The following is a 23,454-nucleotide window of genomic DNA, read 5'->3' as shown; positions in this document are numbered from 1 at the left end:
TGGGCTGAGGGAAGCTGAGGGTTGGGATGTGAAATTGGAGACAAGTGGGAGTGGAGTTGCTGGGCGGGAGATAGAATGAAGGTCAAAGATAAAAGTATAAAAAATAAAGTTGAAATAAAACAAAAAGTAAGTTGGAATGGCACTGAGGGGCAGTGTTTTTACAGTTAATGCTGGTTTGTCTGAGGCAGGTGTTTGTACACATGCATATACACACGCTCTCATTGAAATGCACACATACACGGACACACACACATGTAAATAGTGCCAGATATGCCCTCAAACATATACAGTTGGCCTTGCTGTTCTGATGTTCGTTGTACTTGATGTCCTTTGCTTTTTTGAATTGTTGTTGTCTGTTTTTCTTTGTCTTTTCTTTCTTCTTTAGTCAATTTTCTTGGTTGTTGGTGCATTGGGGGGGTTCTTGGGGGTGGGGAATGGAAGAATTATATGTATTTTTTTTTCTTGGGGGGGGACTGTGGGAGGGGTTTCGGATGGTTGAGGGGCCGCTATTGGGGAACTGTGGGGGGATCTTGGAGGGTTCGGGTCTCTGTCTTTGGCCTTGTGGGAGATCTGTCGACGTACCCTTGAGCAGGGCGTTGACCTTGGATGCTTCTGTGTGTCGCTCTGAATGGGAGTCTGTTGGATGACTGGTATGGTATAGTTGTTGAACGGCTTCACTGCAAGTATATTGTATGTTTTGGATATTCAATAAAAAAAAAACATTTTTTTAAATTAATAAAAAGGAGCCAGTTCAGATGGGAAAGCCGAGTGTGGTGGTGTCAGCTGATCTCATCAGCAGATATTGCACCAATTGGATTCCCATTTACGTGCTACTTACAGTACATGGGGTGTATTAAAGTTGCCCAGATTACACATGCTTCCTCCATGCCGGATGTCAAGCACACGCATGCGCTGGTGTCTCTTGCTGCCATTGCCATTGCTGCAATAACTAGCTGTTTGCTGTTTTCTGATATCCCACCACCACCCCAGCCCCCACCTGTCACGTCCTGACCAGTAAAATGGGTTATTTGTTATTGTAGTTTGGTCAGGGCATGGCAGGGGGTGTTTGGTTTGTGTGTTTCAGGGTTTTTGGGTTATGTTCTAGTTTTTCTATTTCTATGTTTCTATCTAGCTTTTCTATGTCTATGTTGGTTTTGGTAGGACCTCCAATTAGAGACAGCTGGTTGTCGTTGCCTCTAATTGGAGGCCATATTAAGTTGGGTTAGTTTTCTCTTGTGTTTTGTGGGTGGTTGTTTCCTTGTATAGACGGTGCACCTTACGGGACTGGTTTTCGTCGTTTGTTTTGTGTAAGTGTTTTTTTTCCTTCTAATAAAAAGAAGATGAGCTATATACCCGCTGCATATTGGTCCGATGATTTCTCCTCTTCAGACGACGAAGATTATGACACCACCTGTCTAGGTTCTGGGTTTCTTCCTTCAGGGGATTTGGTATAGCATGTCGTGCTCACTGCCATGACTGATGCACACGTGCTCAAGTAATTCCCAAACCCAGCGTGTTTGTGTCATCTGGTCCCCTCTGTAGTTTATGTAAAAGAGCAACTTGTGCTTTAATCTGTATTCGGTTAGTTTCCCACTTCTGGGCGGTGTGTAAGGAAGGTGTGTGTTCTGTCGTCTTGTTTCCACATTAATCCTGTTGTTTCTGAGAAAGTGAAAGCTTGACATCGAAGATAGATTATTCAATCACGTTGTTAGGTTCTAATTCTCAGAGTAAAAACTCAACAGACATTATGAAAGCTTAACAAGAGGATCAATACAGCTGTATTAGACAAAAACATTTTCACACAAGCACTGATATTTAACCGTTCATCATTGGCTGAGTCTCCTCCTACCCATCTGTACAAACATTGTTCTTTACTGCTAGGCAGGACACCAGTGATACGGGCCATAAACTTTTATTTCTCCCTTAAGGTGACCTGACCTGACCACAACCCTATCTGTTGGTCATTTGAGACACAAAAAAAGTGAAGTACAGTTTATCAGAATAGTTTTGAAACAAACTTACTTGAGGCATTTACATAGGCAAAATATGCATTACTGAATTATCAAAGTTCATGTGAAATCCATAGGGCTTTACAAAACAAATGAAAAATTAACTATTTATATCAAAGAGAGAAAAAACATCCAAATTGGGATTACATAATGAATGAATATGAAGCTTTCTGGGAAAGAGGTTTTACCGCCACCACTTAATATCAAGGAGCTACTTTAATCAGAGAGACCAAGTTGACATTGTCATCCCGTCTCTGTCTCGGTGGTCCATTCAGAATGTCCTCCAAGAGTTGCTGAACTTCCTCTCCACTTCACTTCACTTCACTTCCAGAAAGACAGAGAGTGAAAGAAAGATAGAGAGGGAGGGGGGGGGGGGCAGGTACAGAGAAAGAGAGACAGAGAGACAGACAGAGAGAGCAGGTAGAGGGAGAGAGAGAAAAAGACTGCAGAGAGAAGGTAGAGGGAGAGAGGGAAAGATAAAGAGGAAGAGAGAGAGCAGACAGTGTTCTTTACCTCATCTGGATAAGGTTGTCACAGAGTCACAGTGGCAGCCAGTCCCCTGCTGATCCTGTCGGTGTTGCCTATCCATCGTCTTACGTCAGATGACATCACTCCTACCCGAAGCTCATCCCTCAACTGATTGGTGGAAGCATTCAGCATTTTGTGTGCAGCACTAGGTAGTGTGATTGGCTCCGTGTGACTGGATCAGCTAGCAAGCTAATGTTGGACAAATTTAAGCTACCTTTCGTGCATATTGTCAAACTTCAGAAATACAGTGCCTTGATACACAAAACCCCTTAGCTAGATGTAAAACGGTGCGACTAAGACTTCCTCACCAAAAACACATCAACATTATTAACAGAAGAACTGCTCTAGTTTAGATGAACTCAGCCTGTTTTGAGGATGAGATGGGGTTCATTAAGGGATGTCACCTAGGTAATATTGTTGAGTATTAGAAAGCACATTGTAGCACAACTACTTTTGATCAATTCCATGAGTCTTGGCGAGATACGAGACAGATCCATGCAGGTGGAATTGTTGCGCTATCTGGCGTAAGACAATGTAGCCTGTCAGAGTTCTCCCTTTCACTCTTCTCTGCTCGTGAGCTCGCCAATCATGTTCAGCCTTGGAATGTCTAGAACTCTATTGGAGGGATGAGACACCATTCTTCTACGTGAAATTCCGTAATTTGATGTTTTGTTGATGGTGGTGGAAAATGCTGTCTCAGGCACTGCTCCAGAAACAGTTCAATTGGGTTGAGATCTGGTGACTGAGACAGGATGATGGGATGTTACTTGTTTAATTAACTCAGGAACCACACCTGTGTGGAAGAACCTGTTTTCAATCTACTTTGTATCCTTCATTTACTCCAAGTGTTTCCATTATTTTGGTAGTTACCTGCAGGATAGAGGTTGACTACAACCGAAACAGAGGTCACAGATTTTACTGACTCAAACTATAAGTTTGACTTTTCTTTTACTCAAATGTACACTCAAACTATACAGGATAAGTACAGCCTCTAGTTAAATTGCTCACAGACTGGCACGCATAGCTGCAGGAAGTAGTTTGGGGGTTTATTCATGTTTTCTTGTAAATGTGCTGTAGCCCCATCAGCACCCCTACTTCCAGGGACTATGCTGGTACCTGGCAGCTCTAACTACATGCTCCAGCAGAAAAATAGTGACATTTGACACGTTAGGTCTACATATAGCTAGCCCTCCTAGACTTATCATTACAACCTATAGCCTACTCACTGTCTGACCATGCCATTCAAGTGGGGGAAAGGAGTCTCCATGAGTACTGAACCTCAATTCTATTAAACATTCATATTCACTGCATTAGTACATCGTTATAAACAACATGTGTGCTGTAAGAGGCTATGGACTGACAAGAAACCTAATTTAATTTCCAAACCGAACTCACTGTTGACTACTTTAGGCTAGATAAAGGCTCTCACATTGCACTCACGATATTAGAGACCTCATCCAAAGACACTTTGGCATGCACGGGATGGTGTTCATTTCTGAAACGCGCATTCTTTTCACAAACAGATCGAACAGAACTCACAAGGCAAAGCATGACTCGTCTGTGCTGGGATCCGATGATGACGTGGTCCGAATCTCAGCGAGCCTGAACAGATGATGAGCGGGAGCGCCCGGCCCGCGCGCGCGCCCCATATTAATCTGTTGAAGCTAGGTCGCTGTCTTTTCAGCACCATGGACTGTGTGGAGAGAAACCTTTCCGAGCAGCAACAACCTGCAACAACTTCGTGACTAGAATCAATTCTACACCTTTTACCGGGATAGTAACTTTCTTTCGGTAAAATTAGAATTGCCTTGCTATTAATTTATTTAGGATTGGAGAGGGAACACGGATTGCTCTATGCCATTTGCGACTAGGGCATTTATCATTATGTTGTTGGATGGCTTATGACAGTATTTGATTGCAGCTCTCAGACAATGCATCTAAATGGTTTTGAAGTTCTGTCGACTTTAGTAAATGATCTCGTGTCAGTTCCGAAGTCCAGAACTATGTCTACCATCTGATTTATGTTATTGTGCGTTTTGGTGTTGAATACAAGAGTTTAGACTAGGCTATTTAACCTATCGATGTGATTCAACGAAGAACATTAATTTCGTGAGGAGGAGTTTTCCAAACAGACAAGGAATCTGTGCTCGTATCCGGCATGCTGGCTTTCTTAGTTGGACTTTTATACCTAGTGAGTGGACGCACGGTGCGCGCTCAGGATGAGACAGGTAGCCGCTTCTTCTGCTCCGCCATCCCGGCGGGCGCCGACCCTAGCTGCTCGTTCGAGCCCAATGGTAACCGCGTGCAGAGCACCAGCCCCATGGAGGACGAGCTACGGAACACCATCCTCCAACTCCGAGAGACCATCCTCCAGCAGAAGGAGACTATCGTGAGTCAGCAGGGCACAATCAAGGAGCTGAACTCCAAACTGGCCCGCTGCGAGGCGGCCGCGGAGGACTCTGCGGGCAGGTCCAGGGGCCAGAGCTCCAGGCGGAAGGACTACAGTAAGAACACAATGGGAGACCTTCCCAGGGACCCCACGGAAACTATAGACCAGCTGGGAAAGACCATGCAGGGGCTCAAGGGTCGGTTGGAGAATCTGGAGGTGAGATAAGGAGGCTGTAGTGGCTACAGTAAATTATATCATTCATGTCAAATGTCTTTTTTATTATTATACACTGTAGCATTTTTGTATGGAGGTTAATATATGAATATACCCCTATATGAATATGGATGTTTGTGGTTATAGCTACAGTAAATTAGAATGATCATGCTTTTCATATCGCTCTTACATTGTGTATGGAGGTTACTCAGCCCTTTTACCTTTTCACCACAAATGTGTAGCACCCACCACATCAGACATGTCTGTTACTGAATGTAGCCTACACGAAAAGACACTACCCACTTACTCTTTCTTAACACCAAAGGGTAATGTAGTGTAGTATGGCAGAAGCATGTTGCTTATCCTTGATGAATCAAAGCAGCTGATATGAATAGACAATCAGCACACATAAATTGGTGTCAAAAGTGTCAGGCACCATCCGTGGAGAAGTCGAGCAGAGATGTGTATTTTCAATAATTCATATTCATTTTTCCATGCGGCACCACACGCAGTCTTGTCATTTTTCCAACTGCTTGTGCAATTTATGTCACAAATCATACAAACATTTCCCCTGGCTTTGTATCCACTGTATCACGGAGGAGGTCCTATCTATGCAGCAAACAGACGAAGAAAAAAAGGCCTATTGTGGGTATGCCCACCATAGAAACAAATTCTAATTCTATGATGCCCACAGCTTGGTTAGTTAAGGTGATTAATCTCATGAATCTATTATATTGTCGTCACAATCAAAGTCATGTGGGAGTGGCAGCCCCTGGCATAATCACAATCACACAGATAGCAGTTTTTTCTGGTGCCAGTGAATGAGTGTGCTGGTCTCACGTGGCTTCATGATGATCATATCTCTGGCTGCATCCCAAATGGCACCCTGCTACCTTTATAGTGCACTACAAGGGAAAGGATGCTATTTGAGACGCAGGCCGTATCTCTCTGATAATATTGAGGTCATGTATGTTATTGTAACTGTGCAATCCGTTTGCGGCTGATGTAGCCTTTATCTATAAGCACCAATCCTTTATGTCGTTAGTAGATATAATACATGATTGCAGAGTATGGAATAAAACTGATAAAACAATTATATTAAAGTGCAATATATATACATATATATATATATATATATATATATATATATATAGATAGAGAGAGATTTTAATGCATTTTAATGTAATTGTTTTAACTACACAATTGAAGTCGGAAGTTTACATACACCTTAGCCAAGTACATTTAAACTCAGTTTTTCACAATTCATTGTGACATTTAATCCTAGTAAAAATGCCCTGTCTTAGGTCAGTTAGGATCACCACTTTATTTTAAGAATGCGAAATGTCAGAATAATAGTAGAGAATGATTTATTTCAGCTTTTATTTCTTTCATCACATTCCCAGTGGGTCAGAAGTTACACTCAATTAGTTTTTGGTAGCATTGCCTTTAAATTGTCTAACATGGGTCAAATGTTTTGGGTAGCCTTCCACAAGCTTCCCACAATAAGTTGGGTGAATTTTGGCCCATTCCTCCTGACAGAGCTGGTGTAACTGAATCAGGTTTGTAGGCCTTCTTGCTTGCACACACGTTTTCAGTTCTGCCCACAAATAATCTATAGTATTGAGGTCAGGGCTTTGTGATGGCCACTCCAATACCTTGACTTTGTTGTCCTTAAGCCATTTTGCCACAACTTTGGAAGTATGCTTGGGGTCATTGGCCATTTGGAAGACCCATTTGCAACCAAGCTTTAACTTCCTGACTCATGTCTTGAGATGTTGCTTCAATATATCCACATAATTTTCTTTCCTCATGATGCCATCTATTTTGTGAAGTGCACCAGTCCCTCCTGCAGCAAAGCACCCCCACAACAGGATGCTGCCCCCCCCGTGCTTCACGGTTGGGATGGTGTTCTTCGGCTTGCAAGCCTCCCCCTTTTTCCTCCAAATATAACAATGGTCATTATGGCCAAACAGTTCTATTTTTGTTTCATCAGACCAGACAACATTTCTCCAAAAAGTACAATCTTTGTCCCCATGTGCAGTTGCAAACCGTAGTCTGGATTTTTTTATGTTGGTTTTGGAGCAGTGGCTTCCTTGCTGAGCGGCCTTTCAGGTTATGTCGATATAGGCCTTGTTTTACTGTGTATATAGATACTTTTGTACCTGTTTCCTCCAGCATCTTCACAAGGTCCTTTGCTGTTGTTCTGGGATTGATTTGCACTTTTCGCACCAAAGTACATTCATCTCTAGGAGACAGAACGCGTCTCCTTCCTGAGCGGTATGAAGGCTGCGTGGTCCCATGGTGTTTATACTTGCGTACTATTGTTTGTACAGATGAACGTGGTACCTTCGGGCATTTGGAAATTGCTCCCAAGGATGAACCAGACTTGTAGAGGTCTACAATTTGTTTTCTGAGGTCTTGGCTGATTTCTTTTGATTTTCCCATGATGTCAAGCAAAGAGGCACTGAGTTTGAAGGTAGGCCTTGAAATACATCCACAGGTACACCTCCAATTGACTCAAATTATGTCAGTTAACCTATCAGAAGCTTCTAAAGCCATGACATAATTTTCTGTAATTTTCCAAGCTGTTTAAAGGCACAGTCAACGTAGTGTATGTTCAACTCTGACCCACTGGAATTGTGATACAGTGAATTATAACTGAAATAATCTGTCTGTAAACAATTGTTGGAAAAATGACTTGTGTCATGCACAAAGTAGATGTCCTAACCGACTTGCCAAAACTATAGTTTGTGAACAAGAAATTTGTGGAGTGGTTGAAAAACGAGTTTTAATGACTCCAACCTAAGTGGATGTAAACTTCCGACTTCAACTGTGTATATATATTTCTCTCTCTTTCCTTCTCGCTCTCTTCCTCTCTCTCTCCACATATATGCTTAATACATGACAAAAAAATCAGGTTATTCCATCAATTTTTTTATAACTCAAAATCTTATGCACCCATCTTAAGGCAAATTTCATCCTCTGGGGTTAGACCCCTCATAAATAAGCAGGACAAATTCAAATGAATGATTTTCAAAAGTGTGCTTGTGTTTGTTTGTTTTTGTGTTTGGGGTGATGCACTTAATTATTACTCCAACGGGTCCCTGAAAGGACCTCCCCAACATATATATTGTCCCTGTTCCTTGACCCTACCTCCACTCTGAACACAGCAGAACACAACCTGTGACTGAACGACAGAACGTCCGGATCGGGGATTAACTCTCTCTCTCCTCCCTCCACCACAGCAGCAGCAGTTGCGTGCCAACACGTCAGCAGCAGCAGGTGCGGGTGGGAATGCAGTGGGGCCCCTACCGGCGGAGCTGCGGGAGCTGCTGAAGCACCGTTTGGGGGCCCTAGAGGGCCAGCTTCTGAGGAAGGTGGCCGAGCTGGAGGAAGAGAAGAGCCAGCTGTACAACGAGACGGCTGCCCACCGTCAGCGTACCGAGAGCACCCTCACCTCACTGATGGAGAGGATCACAGAGCTGGAGAGAAGTAAGGGATATGTTCTCACTGACCCTCCCTCAATCTTACTATTTCTCATCCACACTCTTTCTCAGTCGCCATCTTTATTTACCCAGGCCAGAGGATCACAGAGCTGGAGAGATGTAAAGAGAGCTGTAGTTCTCGTTCTCACCCTCTTTTTTTCCTCATTTTATCTTGCTCTTTTACTCTTTCTCAGTCTCCATCTTTATTTACCCAGGCTAGAGGGGATCACAGAGCTGGAGAGTAGAGGGTTTATTCCCCCTCACTCCCCTCGTTCCCACCCTCACTCCCCTCGTTCCCACCCTCACTCCCCTCATTCTCACCCTCACTCCCCTCGTTCCCACCCTCACTCCCTTTCTCCCTCTATTTTAGCAGGTCCCCTAAACTCACCTCCCCCTGCATCCTCTCTCTGTGGCCTTCTCTTGCTGTTTCTCTTTCTTTGATTCTCATACCCATTCTCTCTCTCTCTCTCTCTCTCTCTCTCTCTCTCTCTCTCTCTCTCTCTCTCTCTCTCTCTCTCTCTCTCTCTCTCTCTCTCTGCCTCTCCTTGCTTATTTTCTCTCTCTGTTGGAGATCAGAAAATAGCTGGAGAGAAATTCAGGGACCTCATCATCCCTCTCGATCCTCCTTTGACTACAGACCCAACCACTCACATGCTGACTGTGACTGCCTCTTCCTCCTTATTTTGGATACTACAACACACATACATTATTTTGTTTATTCAGGATCCCCAATAGCTGTTACTATTGCAGCAGAGACTTATGCTGAGATTTGGGTGGGGAGGCAGAGACCGTCTGACCATCCGATGCCTGTCATTGATCAGGCTCTCTCCATGCACCCGAGTCTTCTCATTTTGATTCTGCCCCTCTCTCCCTCTAATTCATTATTTTCTTGCATTCTTCTCTGTGTTTCTCTCTCTTTTGCTCTCACTCTCATCTCACTGCTTCCAGAAAGACAGACTGTCTCTGATTCTCTCTCACTCTCACTGTAACAGATGTGTAAACAATATGCTGTCTTACTGACACCTCATCAATGTTTCAATTAAGACTGGAAACAATACAAGCTGTTATACTTCCACCAACCAGTGCCCATCCACATTTGTATTAATGCTCTATCATCATCATAATGTATGCCATTTAGCAGCAGCATTTGTCCAAAGCGACTTACGTCATGCGTGTATACATTTTATGTATGTGTGACACATTTTTTTTACCTAGGCTAATTCATTTCTTAAAAAATGAAGGAGGAGCGAGAGAGACAGAGAGAGAGAGAGAGAAAGAGAGAGCTATATTTCATCATTTTTTTATACTTGCAAATGCAGCTAGCTAGTTTAGCCTACTCAAACACCCGACTCAGAGGGATGCTACAGTATGTTAGCTAGCTGGGTATGACTATCCAACACTGGAACTCTTCCAAGTCAAGGTAAACTTTTGGTTTTACTAATTTATTGCCACCGGGGCCCACCAGTGTAACTGCTAACCTGCTTCCTAACTGTCCACTGTACTGCATGATTGTAGCAGGTTTACTAACGCGTTATTTACATTAGCTATATTGACTCTGACGTTACATTAGCTAATATGGTGACAACGAAGTAGGCTGTGTGTAGTGGTTATGATATGAATGTTTGGCTTGGAAAGATTTTTGGCCTGATCACAGACAGATGATGTGTTGTGCATTGAAGTCCACAAGCGAAGGGAAAAGGTGAGAGGAGGAGAGAGCATAGCTGTGAGAAGGAATACAACGAGATGTTTGTATATGGCTATGAAAGTTAACATTCCGCCAAATAAAGCAAACAGAACAAAACGGGGGTAAACATACCTGAATTTGTGCAATAGAAACTCTCGTTTGCAACTGTTAGACTAATGATTACACCCTAGATCAGCTAGATACAGGCAAGATTGTGCAAGGCTGTATTGAATGTGTCACTGTCTGTCCATGTGTCACTGTCTGTCACCTCAAATATTTCCTTCGACCTGTGTGCACCTACTGTATGTTGTAAACTTTAATTCATAGGCTAGGTTGTAGCAACCTCATGACGGGTACAGGGAACATTTGAGCATAATTTAGTAGCTTAAACCTATGGATGTTACATTGAACTGGGTGAATGGAATATGAATGACAGTCATCTAATATGCTTTAACATAAATAAGGCCAATTAAAAAAAAGAATTGTCCTCCCTCATCTTAAACGGTACCGACCGCCACTGTCATCATCACCATCACCATGACCATCACTAACATCGAACCCTTACAGCCAATTTACGACAGTCCAACATCGAACCCTTACAGCCAATTTACGACAGTCCAACATCGTCAAAGTCAGCGGCCCACTACCCATTCTTGTTCATTAGCTTTATAGAGGGCAGTGGTAGTAGACGGTGGTAGTAGACAGTTGTAGTAGACGGTGGTAGTAGACAGTGGTAGTAGGTGGTGGTAGTAGACAGTGGTAGTAGGTGGTGGTAGTAGACAGTTGTAGTAGACAGTGGTAGTAGACGATGGTAGTAGGCGGTGGTAGTAGACAGTGGTAGTAGACAGTGGTAGTAGACAGTAGTAGTAGGCAGTGGTAGTAGGTGGTTGTAGTAGACGGTGGTAGTAGACAGTGGTAGTAGGCAGTGGTAGTAGACAGTTGTAGTAGACAGTGGTAGTAGACAGTGGTAGTAGGCAGTGGTAGTAGGCAGTGGTAGTAGACGGTGGTAGTAGGCGGTGGTAGTAGGCAGTGGTAGTAGACGGTGGTAGTAGACGGTGGTAGTAGGCGGTGGTAGTTGGCAGTGGTAGTAGACGATGGTAGTAGACAGTGGTAGTAGACAGTGGTAGTAGACAGTGGTAGTAGACGGTGGTAGTAGACGGTGGTAGTAGACAGTGGTAGTAGACAGTGGTAGTAGGTGGTGGTAGTAGACAGTTGTAGTAGACAGTGGTAGTAGACGATGGTAGTAGGCGGTGGTAGTAGACAGTGGTAGTAGACAGTGGTAGTAGACAGTAGTAGTAGGCAGTGGTAGTAGGTGGTTGTAGTAGACGGTGGTAGTAGACAGTGGTAGTAGGCAGTGGTAGTAGACAGTTGTAGTAGACAGTGGTAGTAGGCAGTGGTAGTAGGCAGTGGTAGTAGACGGTGGTAGTAGGCGGTGGTAGTAGGCAGTGGTAGTAGACGGTGGTAGTAGACGGTGGTAGTAGGCGGTGGTAGTTGGCAGTGGTAGTAGACGATGGTAGTAGACAGTGGTAGTAGACAGTGGTAGTAGACGGTGGTAGTAGACGGTGGTAGTAGACGGTGGTAGTAGACGATGGTAGTAGACGGTGGTAGTAGACGGTGGTAGTAGACGGTGGTAGTAGGCAGTGGTAGTAGGCGGTGGTAGTAGACAGTAGTAGTAGGCAGTGGTAGTAGGCGGTTGTAGTAGACGGTGGTAGTAGACAGTGGTAGTAGGCAGTGGTAGTAGACAGTTGTAGTAGACAGTGGTAGTAGGCAGTGGTAGTAGGCAGTGGTAGTAGACGGTGGTAGTAGGCGGTGGTAGTAGGCAGTGGTAGTAGACGGTGGTAGTAGACGGTGGTAGTAGGCGGTGGTAGTTGGCAGTGGTAGTAGACGATGGTAGTAGACAGTGGTAGTAGACAGTGGTAGTAGACAGTTGTAGTAGACGGTGGTAGTAGACAGTGGTAGTAGACAGTGGTAGTAGGCAGTGGTAGTAGACAGTTGTAGTAGACAGTGGTAGTAGGCAGTGGTAGTAGGCAGTGGTAGTAGACGGTGGTAGTAGGCGGTGGTAGTAGGCAGTGGTAGTAGACAGTGGTAGTAGACAGTAGTAGTAGGCAGTGGTAGTAGGTGGTTGTAGTAGACGGTGGTAGTAGACAGTGGTAGTAGGCAGTGGTAGTAGACAGTTGTAGTAGACAGTGGTAGTAGGCAGTGGTAGTAGGCAGTGGTAGTAGACGGTGGTAGTAGGCGGTGGTAGTAGGCAGTGGTAGTAGACGGTGGTAGTAGACGGTGGTAGTAGGCGGTGGTAGTTGGCAGTGGTAGTAGACGATGGTAGTAGACAGTGGTAGTAGACAGTGGTAGTAGACAGTGGTAGTAGACGGTGGTAGTAGACGGTGGTAGTAGACAGTGGTAGTAGGTGGTGGTAGTAGACAGTTGTAGTAGACAGTGGTAGTAGACGATGGTAGTAGGCGGTGGTAGTAGACAGTGGTAGTAGACAGTGGTAGTAGACAGTAGTAGTAGGCAGTGGTAGTAGGTGGTTGTAGTAGACGGTGGTAGTAGACAGTGGTAGTAGGCAGTGGTAGTAGACAGTTGTAGTAGACAGTGGTAGTAGGCAGTGGTAGTAGGCAGTGGTAGTAGACGGTGGTAGTAGGCGGTGGTAGTAGGCAGTGGTAGTAGACGGTGGTAGTAGACGGTGGTAGTAGGCGGTGGTAGTTGGCAGTGGTAGTAGACGATGGTAGTAGACAGTGGTAGTAGACAGTGGTAGTAGACAGTGGTAGTAGACGGTGGTAGTAGACGGTGGTAGTAGACGGTGGTAGTAGACGATGGTAGTAGACGGTGGTAGTAGACGGTGGTAGTAGACGGTGGTAGTAGGCAGTGGTAGTAGGCGGTTGTAGTAGACGGTGGTAGTAGACGGTGGTAGTAGACGGTGGTAGTAGGCGGTGGTAGTAGGCAGTGGTAGTAGACGGTGGTAGTAGGCGGTGGTAGTAGGCAGTGGTAGTAGACGATGGTAGTAGACAGTGGTAGTAGACAGTGGTAGTAGACAGTGGTAGTAGGCAGTGGTAGTAGACAGTGGTAGTAGACAGTGATAGTAGACAGTGGTAGTAGACAGTCGTAGTAGACTGTACTAACAGTGGAAGGCTGTTTGTCTACTTTGGACGATGTACTGTTGGGTTACTACTATCATCGGCTTGCTTTCCATAGTAACCAATGGTTCAATAAGATTCCCCCTGTGTGGGCAGACTCAGACACGGTGGTGTTTGTGAACAGTGCAGGTCATGACCGATGAAAGTGATGGATACTACCTCTATTTAATCATTATCTAATCATTTTCACACCTCTGTTTGTCTTCAGGTAACAACGCATTTAAGTCACCCGAGGATTTCAAGGTGTCTCTCCCCCTGCGCACCAACTACCTGTACGGACGCATCAAGAAGAGTCTCCCTGAGATGTATGCCTTCACAGTGTGTATGTGGCTGAAGTCCAGCGCCAGCCCTGGTATAGGAACCCCCTTCTCCTACGGGGTGCCAGGACAGGCCAATGAAATCGTGCTCATCGAGTGGGGCAACAACCCCATAGAGCTGTTGGTCAACGACAAAGTAAGTCCTAGTCTTTTATTGATTGTCCATTACAAAAACAACTCCTGGGCTATGGCGACGGAAGACTAATTTACTCTAAAGAACTTGGTTACAGTTGAGCATGTATCATTGTGCATGTTCTATTACAAAAACAAACTGTGACGATTGAATAGACACAGAACGATCAAGCCAGCACAGAAAAGGAACTGAAATGGAGTCATGTTGTAGTCCTTCCAGTCTGTTTTCAGGGGTAGATCCAACAGTTTCTTGAACCTGGGTCCAGCGACTATCACCGCAACACCATGGCCGCTACACCAAGAGGCCGACACCTCTTGTCGAGGGTCCTAGGTTGGGTTAAGGTCGCTTCAATATTTACATTTAATACTGAAAATCAGACACTTTCCCCGCTTGTTAATTAATGCTTTTTGAAGGAAGACAATTTCCAATGTGCTCAAAAAGATGCTACAATTAATATTTAATCGGTTTCTGTCTTCAAAGGAATACAACCATGGCAATCGTGGTGTTTGAATAGACAACACTAATAGTTATTTGTTCTGTGCGTTACTGCTGGATAACTGAACCTAGGGGCTCCGAGGGAATTGAGTTTGGCTGAAGTGAAGTAGGGTGGGCTTTTTTCAGTTGTGGGGTTGGATTTGGGTTTGTGTTGGGCATCTGGTTTATTGACAGAGCCAGTTTTCCCCACAGTTCTGGTTTCACCATGCATTATACATGTGTGTATGTCAGACAAACACTAGAAATTAAGAGAGAGAGAGAAGGGAGGGGGGAACAGGAGCAGAGTGTACAGGAAGATAGAAGAGGGAACCAATACAGCACCAGAGAATAGAGGAACCAATACAGCACCAGAGAACAGAGGAACCAATACAGCACCAGAGATTAGAGGAACCAATACAGAACCAGAGATTAGAGGAACCAATACAGCACCAGAGAACAGAGGAACCAATACAGCACCAGAGAACAGAGCAACCAATACAGCACCAGAGAACAGAGGAACCAATACGGCACCAGAGAACAGAGGAACCAATACAGCACCAGAGAACAGAGGAACCAATACAGCACCAGAGAACAGAGGAACCAATACAGCACCAGAGATTAGAGGAACCAATACAGCACCAGAGAACAGAGCAACCAATACAGAACCACAGAATAGAGGAACCAATACAGCACCAGAGAACAGAGGAACCAATACAGCACCAGAGAACAGAGGAACCAATACAGCACCAGAGATTAGAGGAACCAATACAGAACCAGAGAACAGAGGAACCAATGAAAGTCTTAGTGAGTGTGAGAGAGGAGGAAAGAGAGGGTCAGAGACTGTATGTGTGAGAGAAGATAAAATCATGAATATAACACTAATTTTCGTATCAAAATGTTTTAAAACCTAACTAACACGACCCAGGTCTGCATGGTGATTCCTGGTAATATAGTCAACAGTTTAAGGTTAGAATGTTACACCATGTTCTTTTGTCAATGGTACACCATTCATCTAGTGCTCCAAAATGAGATTCCTTAAAGATAGAGAGAAAATCTGCCCTGGATCAAATCCATTCCACATTCCCGTTGTATCTCATTATTTTGGCTTCTGTAAAGAGTTAAAGGATTCGTTCACTATTATAGAACCGTATCTCTAGTTTGGATGTAAATGGCATGTTTTAGAAGGGCCCAGATACTGTAGCAATTTCACTTGGTTTTGAGAAACATACTTCTCTGTGTAGCACAGCTGGTAACGGAAACCGCTCGAGTTGCATAAAATGGAATAATTTTGTGGATAAAGTTTGAAAATGCGTAATTGAATGTGTACAACATCTAAAGACCTACATCACTATATTGAAAGGTTTGCCGTTTCTAAAAGGACTTACTTGGGTGTTTTTGGAGCCGTTGTTTTTCCGGAGCCCCCATACTGCAGAACGAGCAATGATAAAGTCTATTCCGGGTGCGCTATGTTTCTTAAAAACAAGTAAAATCACTAAGTAAAATCACCAAGTAAAATCACTAAGTAAAATCACCAAGTAAAATCACCAAGTAAAATCAGTAAATAAAATCAGTAAATAAAATCACCAAGTAAAATCACAGAGTAAAATCACTAGGTAAAATCACTAAGTAAAATCACTAGGTAAAATCACTAGGTAAAATCACTAAGTAAAATCACTAAGTAAAATCACCAAGTAAAATCACAGAGTAAAATCACAAAAAAAAGTGTCTGGACCCTTCTGTAAGATGACATTTACATCCAAAATACAGATTAGGTAAAATAATATTGAACCAGTCCTTTAAAGCTTTCCTAATGCCACAATATATCCACAGGGAACTTCTTTTATCAACACTTTCGCAGCAGTTGGCTGCCTATTGGACAAGAGTGTAGTTAAAACATCTTTTGATGTAGTGGTTGGTTTGGGTTTAGTCAATGCCCGGATGGGGTGGTTTTATTGAATTTCTTTCTGCACCTGACGGTGTCGGATCTAAAACGTGAAATGCCCTCACACCTTTAAGGATTGCATGCAGGTGCATTCTAGGAAATGTTGAATAATCGTTCATAGAAAATAAACTCCCTCAGGTGGTGAGGGTAGGTAACAACATCTGCACCCCACTGATCCTCATCACTGGGTCCCCACAAGGGTGCGTTCTTAGCCCTCTCCTGTACTCCCTGTTCACCCATGACTGCGTGGCCATGCACGCCTCCAACTCAATCATCAAGTTTGCAGACGACACTACAGTGGTAGGCTTGATTACCAACATCGACGAGACGGTCTACAGGGAGGAGGTGAGGGCCCTCGGAGTGTGGTGTAAGGAAAATAAACTCACACTCAATGTCAACAAAACAAAGGAGATGATCGTGGACTTCATGAAACAGCAGAGGGAGCACCCCCCTATCTACATTGACGGGACAGTAGTGGAGAGGGTGGAGAGTTTTAAGTTCCTCGGCATACACATCATGGACAAACTGAAATGGTCCACCCACACAGACAGCGTGGTGAAGAAGGCGCAGCAACGCCTCTTCAACCTCAGGAGGCTGAAGAAATTCGGCTTGTCAGCAAAAACACTCACAAACTTTTACAGATGCACAATCGAGAGCATCCTGTCAGGCTGTAACACAGCCTGGTACGGCAGCTGCTCCGCCCACAACTGTAAGGCTCTCCAGAGGGGGGTGAGGTCTGCACAACGCATCACCGGGTACAAACTACCTGCCCTCCAGGACACCCACACCACCCGATGTCACAGGAAGGCCAAAAAGATCATCAAGGACAACAACCACCCGAGCCACTGCCTGTTCACCCCACTATCATCCAGAAGGCGAGGTCAGTACAAGTGCATCAAAGCTGGAACGGAGAGACTGAAAAACAGCTTCTATCTCAAGGCCATCAGACTGTTAAACAGCCATCACTAACATTGAGTGGCTGCTGCCAACATACTGACTCAACTCCAGCCACTTTAATAATGGAAAAATTGATGTCATCAATTTATCACTAGCCACTTTATATAATGTTTTCATACCCTACATTACTCATCTCATATGTATATACTGTACTCTATACCATCTACTGCATCTTGCTATGCCGTTCGGCCATCACTCATTTATATATTTTTAAGTACATATTCGTATTCATTCCTTTACACTTGTGTGTATAAGGTAGTTGTTGTGGAATTGTTAGGTTATATTACTTGTTAGATATTACTGCATGGTCAGAACTAGAAGCACAAGCATTTCGCGACACTTGCATTAACATCTGCTAACCATGTGTATGTGACAAATACATTTGATTAGATTTTTTGCAAATGTTTGGGCCTCGCAGCCTTTGTCAGAGCTTTGATTAGAGAATGTTTATTGAAATATTGGTGTGGACTAAAAGACATTCTGCAACTGTTTAATCTGCCGGGCCGGGTCCTATGTAAACAACAGTTCCTGTGTTTGTTTCCAGGCCACACGGTCAGGGAGAACCTCCTGGCTCCGGGTATGATATCAGACCTAACATCCTCAGGTTGACTAAGGCTCAGGGATATTACTAGAGGGCAGTAATTAGGTCCACAGTATCAATGCTCTGGCTGATTGGCTTTAGTGTAAATGTGATATGCTGGAACACCTTTGGAGGTCAAGCGTCTAGTTTCTCATGGGAGGGATTAAGAGCAGACAGGAAATTGTTGGCAGTAGCCTCTGCATTTCATGGTCTCTATGGTCTCTATGGCTCATATAGAACCTCTGTATAAAGCTAATGACTTCCACTTCCATTCTCCCCTATGCTGAATCCTCTGTGGACCATGATGTCATTGTAAAGTCTGGGTAAAGCGCTGATGTTGTAACCTTTCGTAACCTGTGCTATTTCTTTCTGGTCTTGTTTTCGAAGTGCAATCCCATATGACTGCAATTTCTACAGTATATTGTCCCTATGTCACTTTACTCTTTATAAACTATTTGTAAAGTGCTGGTGTTGTCTTGCTCCATTTGGCCCTGTGTTGTGTGACTCAGTCAAAGCTTCATTGTGCCATCTGCCCCAGTGATATATAGCACTTGTGCTCTCTTGCTTCTTACGGCAGATTGTACGGTTCAACTTGAGCTCTATTGCCCTATCTGCCCTGGGATATTCTCCCTGATAGTAAAGTCTACAATAAGCTCTTAAGGGGAATCCTATCCTTCACCTGAGTGAATGTTTTTCTAAGTTTCCCATAGACATCCATGCATGACTAAGTGAAAATTGGACATAAGTGGAAATTAAGATTCACCACACAAAGACTAAAGGCTCAACAGAATAAACACAGGTATTCTCTTGCCCCTTTTGCACCAGTTAGTATAGCCCCTCTATCATGAATTACCCTCCTTGCCCCTCTTACCCTCTTTGCCCCTATAAGTATTCTACATTTACATTTGAGTCACTTAGCAGACACTCTTATCCAGAGCGGCTTACAATTCAAAGTGAATCCCATCTAACGTTGTACTGCCCATCTCACCCTTCTTACCCAGGTGGCCCAGTTGCCCCTGTCGGTGAGCGACGGCCGCTGGCACCACATTTGCATCACCTGGACGACGCGGGACGGCTTCTGGGAGGCGTACCAGGACGGGGAGAGACTGGGCACCGGGGAGAACCTGGCCCCCTGGCACCCAATTAAACCTGGAGGGGTGATCATCCTGGGACAGGAACAGGTGAGGCTCAGCCAGGCTCTGATGTACTCCCACCAGAGATGGAGAGGGAGAGGGGGAGGGTGTGTGTTCCCCCTGGAGAGGGAGAGATGAACAGGTGAGAAGGGGGAGGCAAGGCTCTTGTCACGCTATCAACACCCCTTTACCATTACCTCACCTCTCTGCCTGCCTTAACCAGTGACAGCGCACCATTGGGAGCATTATTAGTGTGACACTCCAACAGATATCTCCATGACAGTACCTTACTATCTCTACGGCGATGTAGTACAGAACACTGACGCTATTAAGATCGTTCCTATAGGGACCCATTAATGTAACACTACGTAGCTGTTGGGTCACATTGGTTGGACTACTTTGTTCAGCACGTGTGGTGCTAGTGTATGTGGAAAGCTACAGTGCATGTAGTGTGTCTTTCATGGATAAAATTGCAATTGCAGAGTGAAATGACGCACAGAGGAAACCAATAGCAGAGCAATAGATCTGTCTCATCTATCAGACGTACTATACAATTTACTTGAATTGTCGTTCTGTTCCGGCTTTGGCAAAATTGTTGATGTCTTTGAATTGTTGTTGAACGCAGAAACGATGAATCACCCAGGCTATGACGTACGTTTCTGTATACTGATGGGATTTTAAACACAGTCCCTCTCCCTCTACAGGACATGGTGGGGGGTCGTTTCGACGCCACCCAGGCCTTCGTTGGCGAGCTGAGCCAGTTCAACATGTGGGACCGGGTCCTCCGGCCTGTGGACATCATGGGAATGGCCAACTGCTCCTCCTACATGCCCGGGAACATTGTTCCCTGGATCGACACCAACGTAGAAGTCATGGGAGGAGCATCCAAGGCAGCATTGGAGATCTGCGAGGACCGTATGTTCGAACCGTAAAGGAGTTGGATGTGTAACGTTGTTATGACACTGGGTTCCGAAGGTTCCGGAGGCTTGAGAGGTGGTTCTGGTTCCGCGCTCTCTGTGCTGCTTCAGAAACACCCCTCAAGAAGGAAAAAGGGCTCAACGGGTATTGCCTTTGTTTACAGACCTAGATCTAGTAAATGGGTCAAAGTCTTGTTTTCCCAATGTGTTTTGGTGTGATTTTCCATGCTTAAGTGCATGGCTCACAAGTTCATGCCCATTCCAACGTGATTCTAACTAGAGGATTTTACAGAGAACCCACTTGAGACTGAGGACTCTATACTCTGTATTCTGTCTTTTACTCCTTTAGCTAAATATCCTTTTGACTGAGTCATGTTTGAACACAGCTCCTCTCTAAGGCATTTCAAACACTGATAATCGAGCACTGTACTGTATTCAGTGAATGTGAGCTAATATATAACCCATAGACGCTTTTATTGTGTTGTGTGGACAGCCATTTCTGAGTTGCATGGCAAAGTTCTACGGTACATTATTTGAGCTTGTGTTCCTTTGCAGTAGAAAGAACCCCCATGTTCCAGAGAGGGCTATTGATGAGTATAGAATATAAAGGCAACAGTGGAATAGACCATTGACTTCATTTGGAGTCATTTTAAACGTGTGCATGTGTTTTGACCTGTCACTGATAGTATGGAGTGCAAAAGTTAATGCAGGCATATTGTATGTGTGCGTGTGTGCGCATATGTACATGCACAGGTGGGTGTGTTTACAGTAATAGCAGTTTGTGTGTGTGTGGGTGTGTGCACGCTCTCGTTGTGTAAAAGGCCCTAGAGATTAGTGACGAGGACATTCACATTCTTGTAAATCTATTCTAATACCTCTCCTCCCCTTGAGCAGCTGCCATCCCAAGCAGCTTTGTGCAGCGGCCAGCCCAGGCAGGTTAAAAGCAAAGTCGGAAAGCTGCCGAGGACTGGCGGGAAGCCGGGAATTCAGCGCTCTGTGCTCCACACTGGGGGAGCGTGGGTTGGAATGGGATGGGACTGGATGGCCTTCAAGGAAGGATTTTATCCATAATCTGTGTGTCACGTTCGTCGTAATGAGCGGACCAAGGCGCAGCGTGAGTATAGTTCCACATATTTTTAATCTCCGTGAAACAAACAAAACAATAAAGAAACAACGAAACGTGAAGTCATGACGTGCACACAGTCAACCAAACACAAACAAGATCCCACAAACACAGGTGAGAAAAAATAACTACTTAAATATGATCCCCAATTAGAGATAACGATTACCAGCTGCCTCTAATTGGGAATCATACAAAACACCAACATATAAAAAGAAACTAGAACACAACATAGACATAGATATACTAGATCACCACCTAGTCCCGCCCTGACCTACTATACCATAGAGAACCAAGGGCTCTCTATGGTCAGGGCGTGACACTGTGTTAGTAAATATCATGGTTGTCAAGTGAATGAGAAGATTAATGTGAGCTATTTTACTATCCCGTTGCATTGTATAATATAGAGGCATTTTGCTATAAGCCAGAGAGACGCTATGAGAATGGAGACTGTGAAACTAAAGATGAGAAGAGATCTGAATGTTTCTGGTTGGAACAAGACAAAAAGCACTGGAACACCCTGCTATGTTTCTGTTTGTAGAAAATGTCTTTCATTTCCTTAGGGATAAGAAAAAAGAACCTTGTTCTGAATTAATGTTGTGCTTCATTCCAGTCCATTTAAACTACAGTGATTTGAAATGTGGTGCAGTAGATACATCAAGTTGTCAAGTTTGCTTTTTCAACGCTGTTCACACTTGTTTGCTGCAACACAATACCACAATGCCTGTCAATTCAACCCTTATCTGGTTATGGAGAGTGCAAAGGACTAACCTGTTGTTAGGAAACAAATGGACGTTTGTCTCTTCCTTTCCTTTGGGACATCTTGGAAAGATATATGTTTGTAAAAACAGAACAGCAGGATTCAGAACATTTCTGATGGCCTTTGAGAATGATATAATGCAGTAATGTTTTAAAGGGGTACACATTATAATTTTAGAACATTTAAAAGTTATTCTACATATGAATGTCCTTTTGTGTTATATAAATGTATCTGAAGGTTTTATTTCTGTAGAGAAGATTTAATTTCTTGTATTTTATTAGCATTTCTGCTCATGAGTTAATTTGTTTACCTGCACTGAATCACGATTTCATTCAGAATGTTAGTGGAAGAAGGACATCTTCTTTCAAAATCTTCAATGGCCTTTTTTATCAGCACCGAATGTGCTTTTTATTTGCGGATGATTCAACTCATAAAGTTGGAATCCTTTATGGTGAAACAGCCACGTCCGTTTGGGATATTACAACAACAGAGAAGTTACTGCAAACAACAAACCCTGTTTTTCACCTCGGACATCATTGCACTACCTTTTTTTTTTACAATGCCGTGTGACAAAACAATAACAACGGTGGTGGGATGTCCAGTAACGCTGCTTTCCCCTACTGTGGATTCCATCTTTCAGTTCAGCAAATATCATTTGTATTTTTTTCCTACAATGCAACCTTGGAATTGTGAAAAGATAAATGAGAAACAAGAAAGGATTCAGCTGTTGCTTTAACCTCATCTTCATCTACCATTTATGTTCTGTGTCTCCATGCAGTATGGTTGGATGTCCTCTTGCACCTAATAAAATATTCAAAATCCAAATATGAACAATTGCCTGAAAATCGTGACATCAGAAAGAGGCTTGTAAACTGCCAGAATGTTATTGTATACTTCGTAACACCGGTCTGACGACTACCGACATGTGTGTCAGGAGAGGTGTCATGTTGTGTGCAATGAGTCCGAACCCAGAGGATATGAATGGATGTTCTCTCTCTCTCTCTCTCTCTCTCTCTCTCTCTCTCTCCATCCGTGGAATGTTATCAACAGCGGAGAAATCCTCTGGCTGGCAGCCTTCCAGGTGGAAATGAAAAATCGGCCTCAGTGGATTATGGGAAGCAGCAGCGGTAATGTAGGGCACGTTGTGTTGTGTTCGAGAGCTCTCCTCGCTCCCTGTTCTCTGCTTGAGCTGTCACGGTTGGCACTAATGCTTAATTCATGTGTTGCCGCGGCACCCCAGGGGGTCACATTGTGAATGCATTGTAAATCAAGCCCAATTACTGACTGTAAACAAGAGGATGGAAATAGTGGTTCAGTAAACTGTAGCTTTTTGACAAGTGCTGTGGAGATGGAGGGAGAGCACACTCTGCTTCAGAATTAAGGGGGATAATTCTACTCTGGACTTAGATTTCCAATATGGTCTCATAAGAATGTGTCAAAATAATGACGTTTTACTATTGTAGGTAGCGATATGTCATATACGGTGACATATTACTTGTCTACTATATGACTGGCAGGCCAGTGGAGAAATCTCAAAACATTCTTTCCAGGTTTCTTCCTTCTTTCCCAACTGTTGCTAGAGGCATACCCTATTGGTGAGTTTAAAACTGGGTTTTGTGCAGCATTCTGTGACAAACGACAGCACTACCTAAACAAACCTACGCAAATGTAATTCAGATTGG

General features: G+C 44.0%; 1 protein-coding gene across 2 annotated transcripts; it reads left to right on the top strand.

Annotated features, from left to right (window-relative positions):
* The first annotated feature begins 4,110 nt into the window (after positions 1 to 4,110).
* On the top strand, positions 4,111 to 22,588 carry nptx2a (neuronal pentraxin 2a). Of its 2 annotated transcripts, none has more exons than XM_029728748.1 (5): positions 4,111 to 5,142; positions 8,388 to 8,631; positions 13,648 to 13,892; positions 18,844 to 19,023; positions 19,680 to 22,588. In XM_029728748.1, the coding sequence occupies exons 1-5, from the start codon at positions 4,696 to 4,698 to the stop codon at positions 19,905 to 19,907; spliced, it is 1,344 nt and encodes a 447-aa protein (XP_029584608.1). In that variant the 5' UTR covers positions 4,111 to 4,695; the 3' UTR covers positions 19,908 to 22,588. The 2 variants fall into 2 exon arrangements, with proteins under 2 accessions (XP_029584608.1, XP_029584607.1); XM_029728747.1 differs by having other exon boundaries at positions 8,385 to 8,631.
* The last annotated feature ends 866 nt before the right edge of the window (positions 22,589 to 23,454 follow it).

The sequence above is a fragment of the Salmo trutta genome, chromosome 32 (genome assembly GCF_901001165.1).
Source record: "Salmo trutta chromosome 32, fSalTru1.1, whole genome shotgun sequence".
Lineage (NCBI taxonomy): Eukaryota > Metazoa > Chordata > Actinopteri > Salmoniformes > Salmonidae > Salmo > Salmo trutta.
The sequence above is the reverse complement of the archived record's forward strand: the minus strand, read 5'-3'. Positions and strand labels throughout refer to the sequence as shown.

Coding starts and splice junctions, on each gene's coding strand:
- nptx2a (XM_029728747.1), top strand. CDS start 4,696: ATGCTGGCTTTCTTAGTTGGACTTTTATACCTAGTGAGTGGACGCACG. Junction 13,893..18,843: donor AGCTGTTGGTCAACGACAAA/GTAAGTCCTAGT, acceptor CTTCTTACCCAG/GTGGCCCAGTTGCCCCTGTC. Junction 19,024..19,679: donor TCATCCTGGGACAGGAACAG/GTGAGGCTCAGC, acceptor CTCCCTCTACAG/GACATGGTGGGGGGTCGTTT.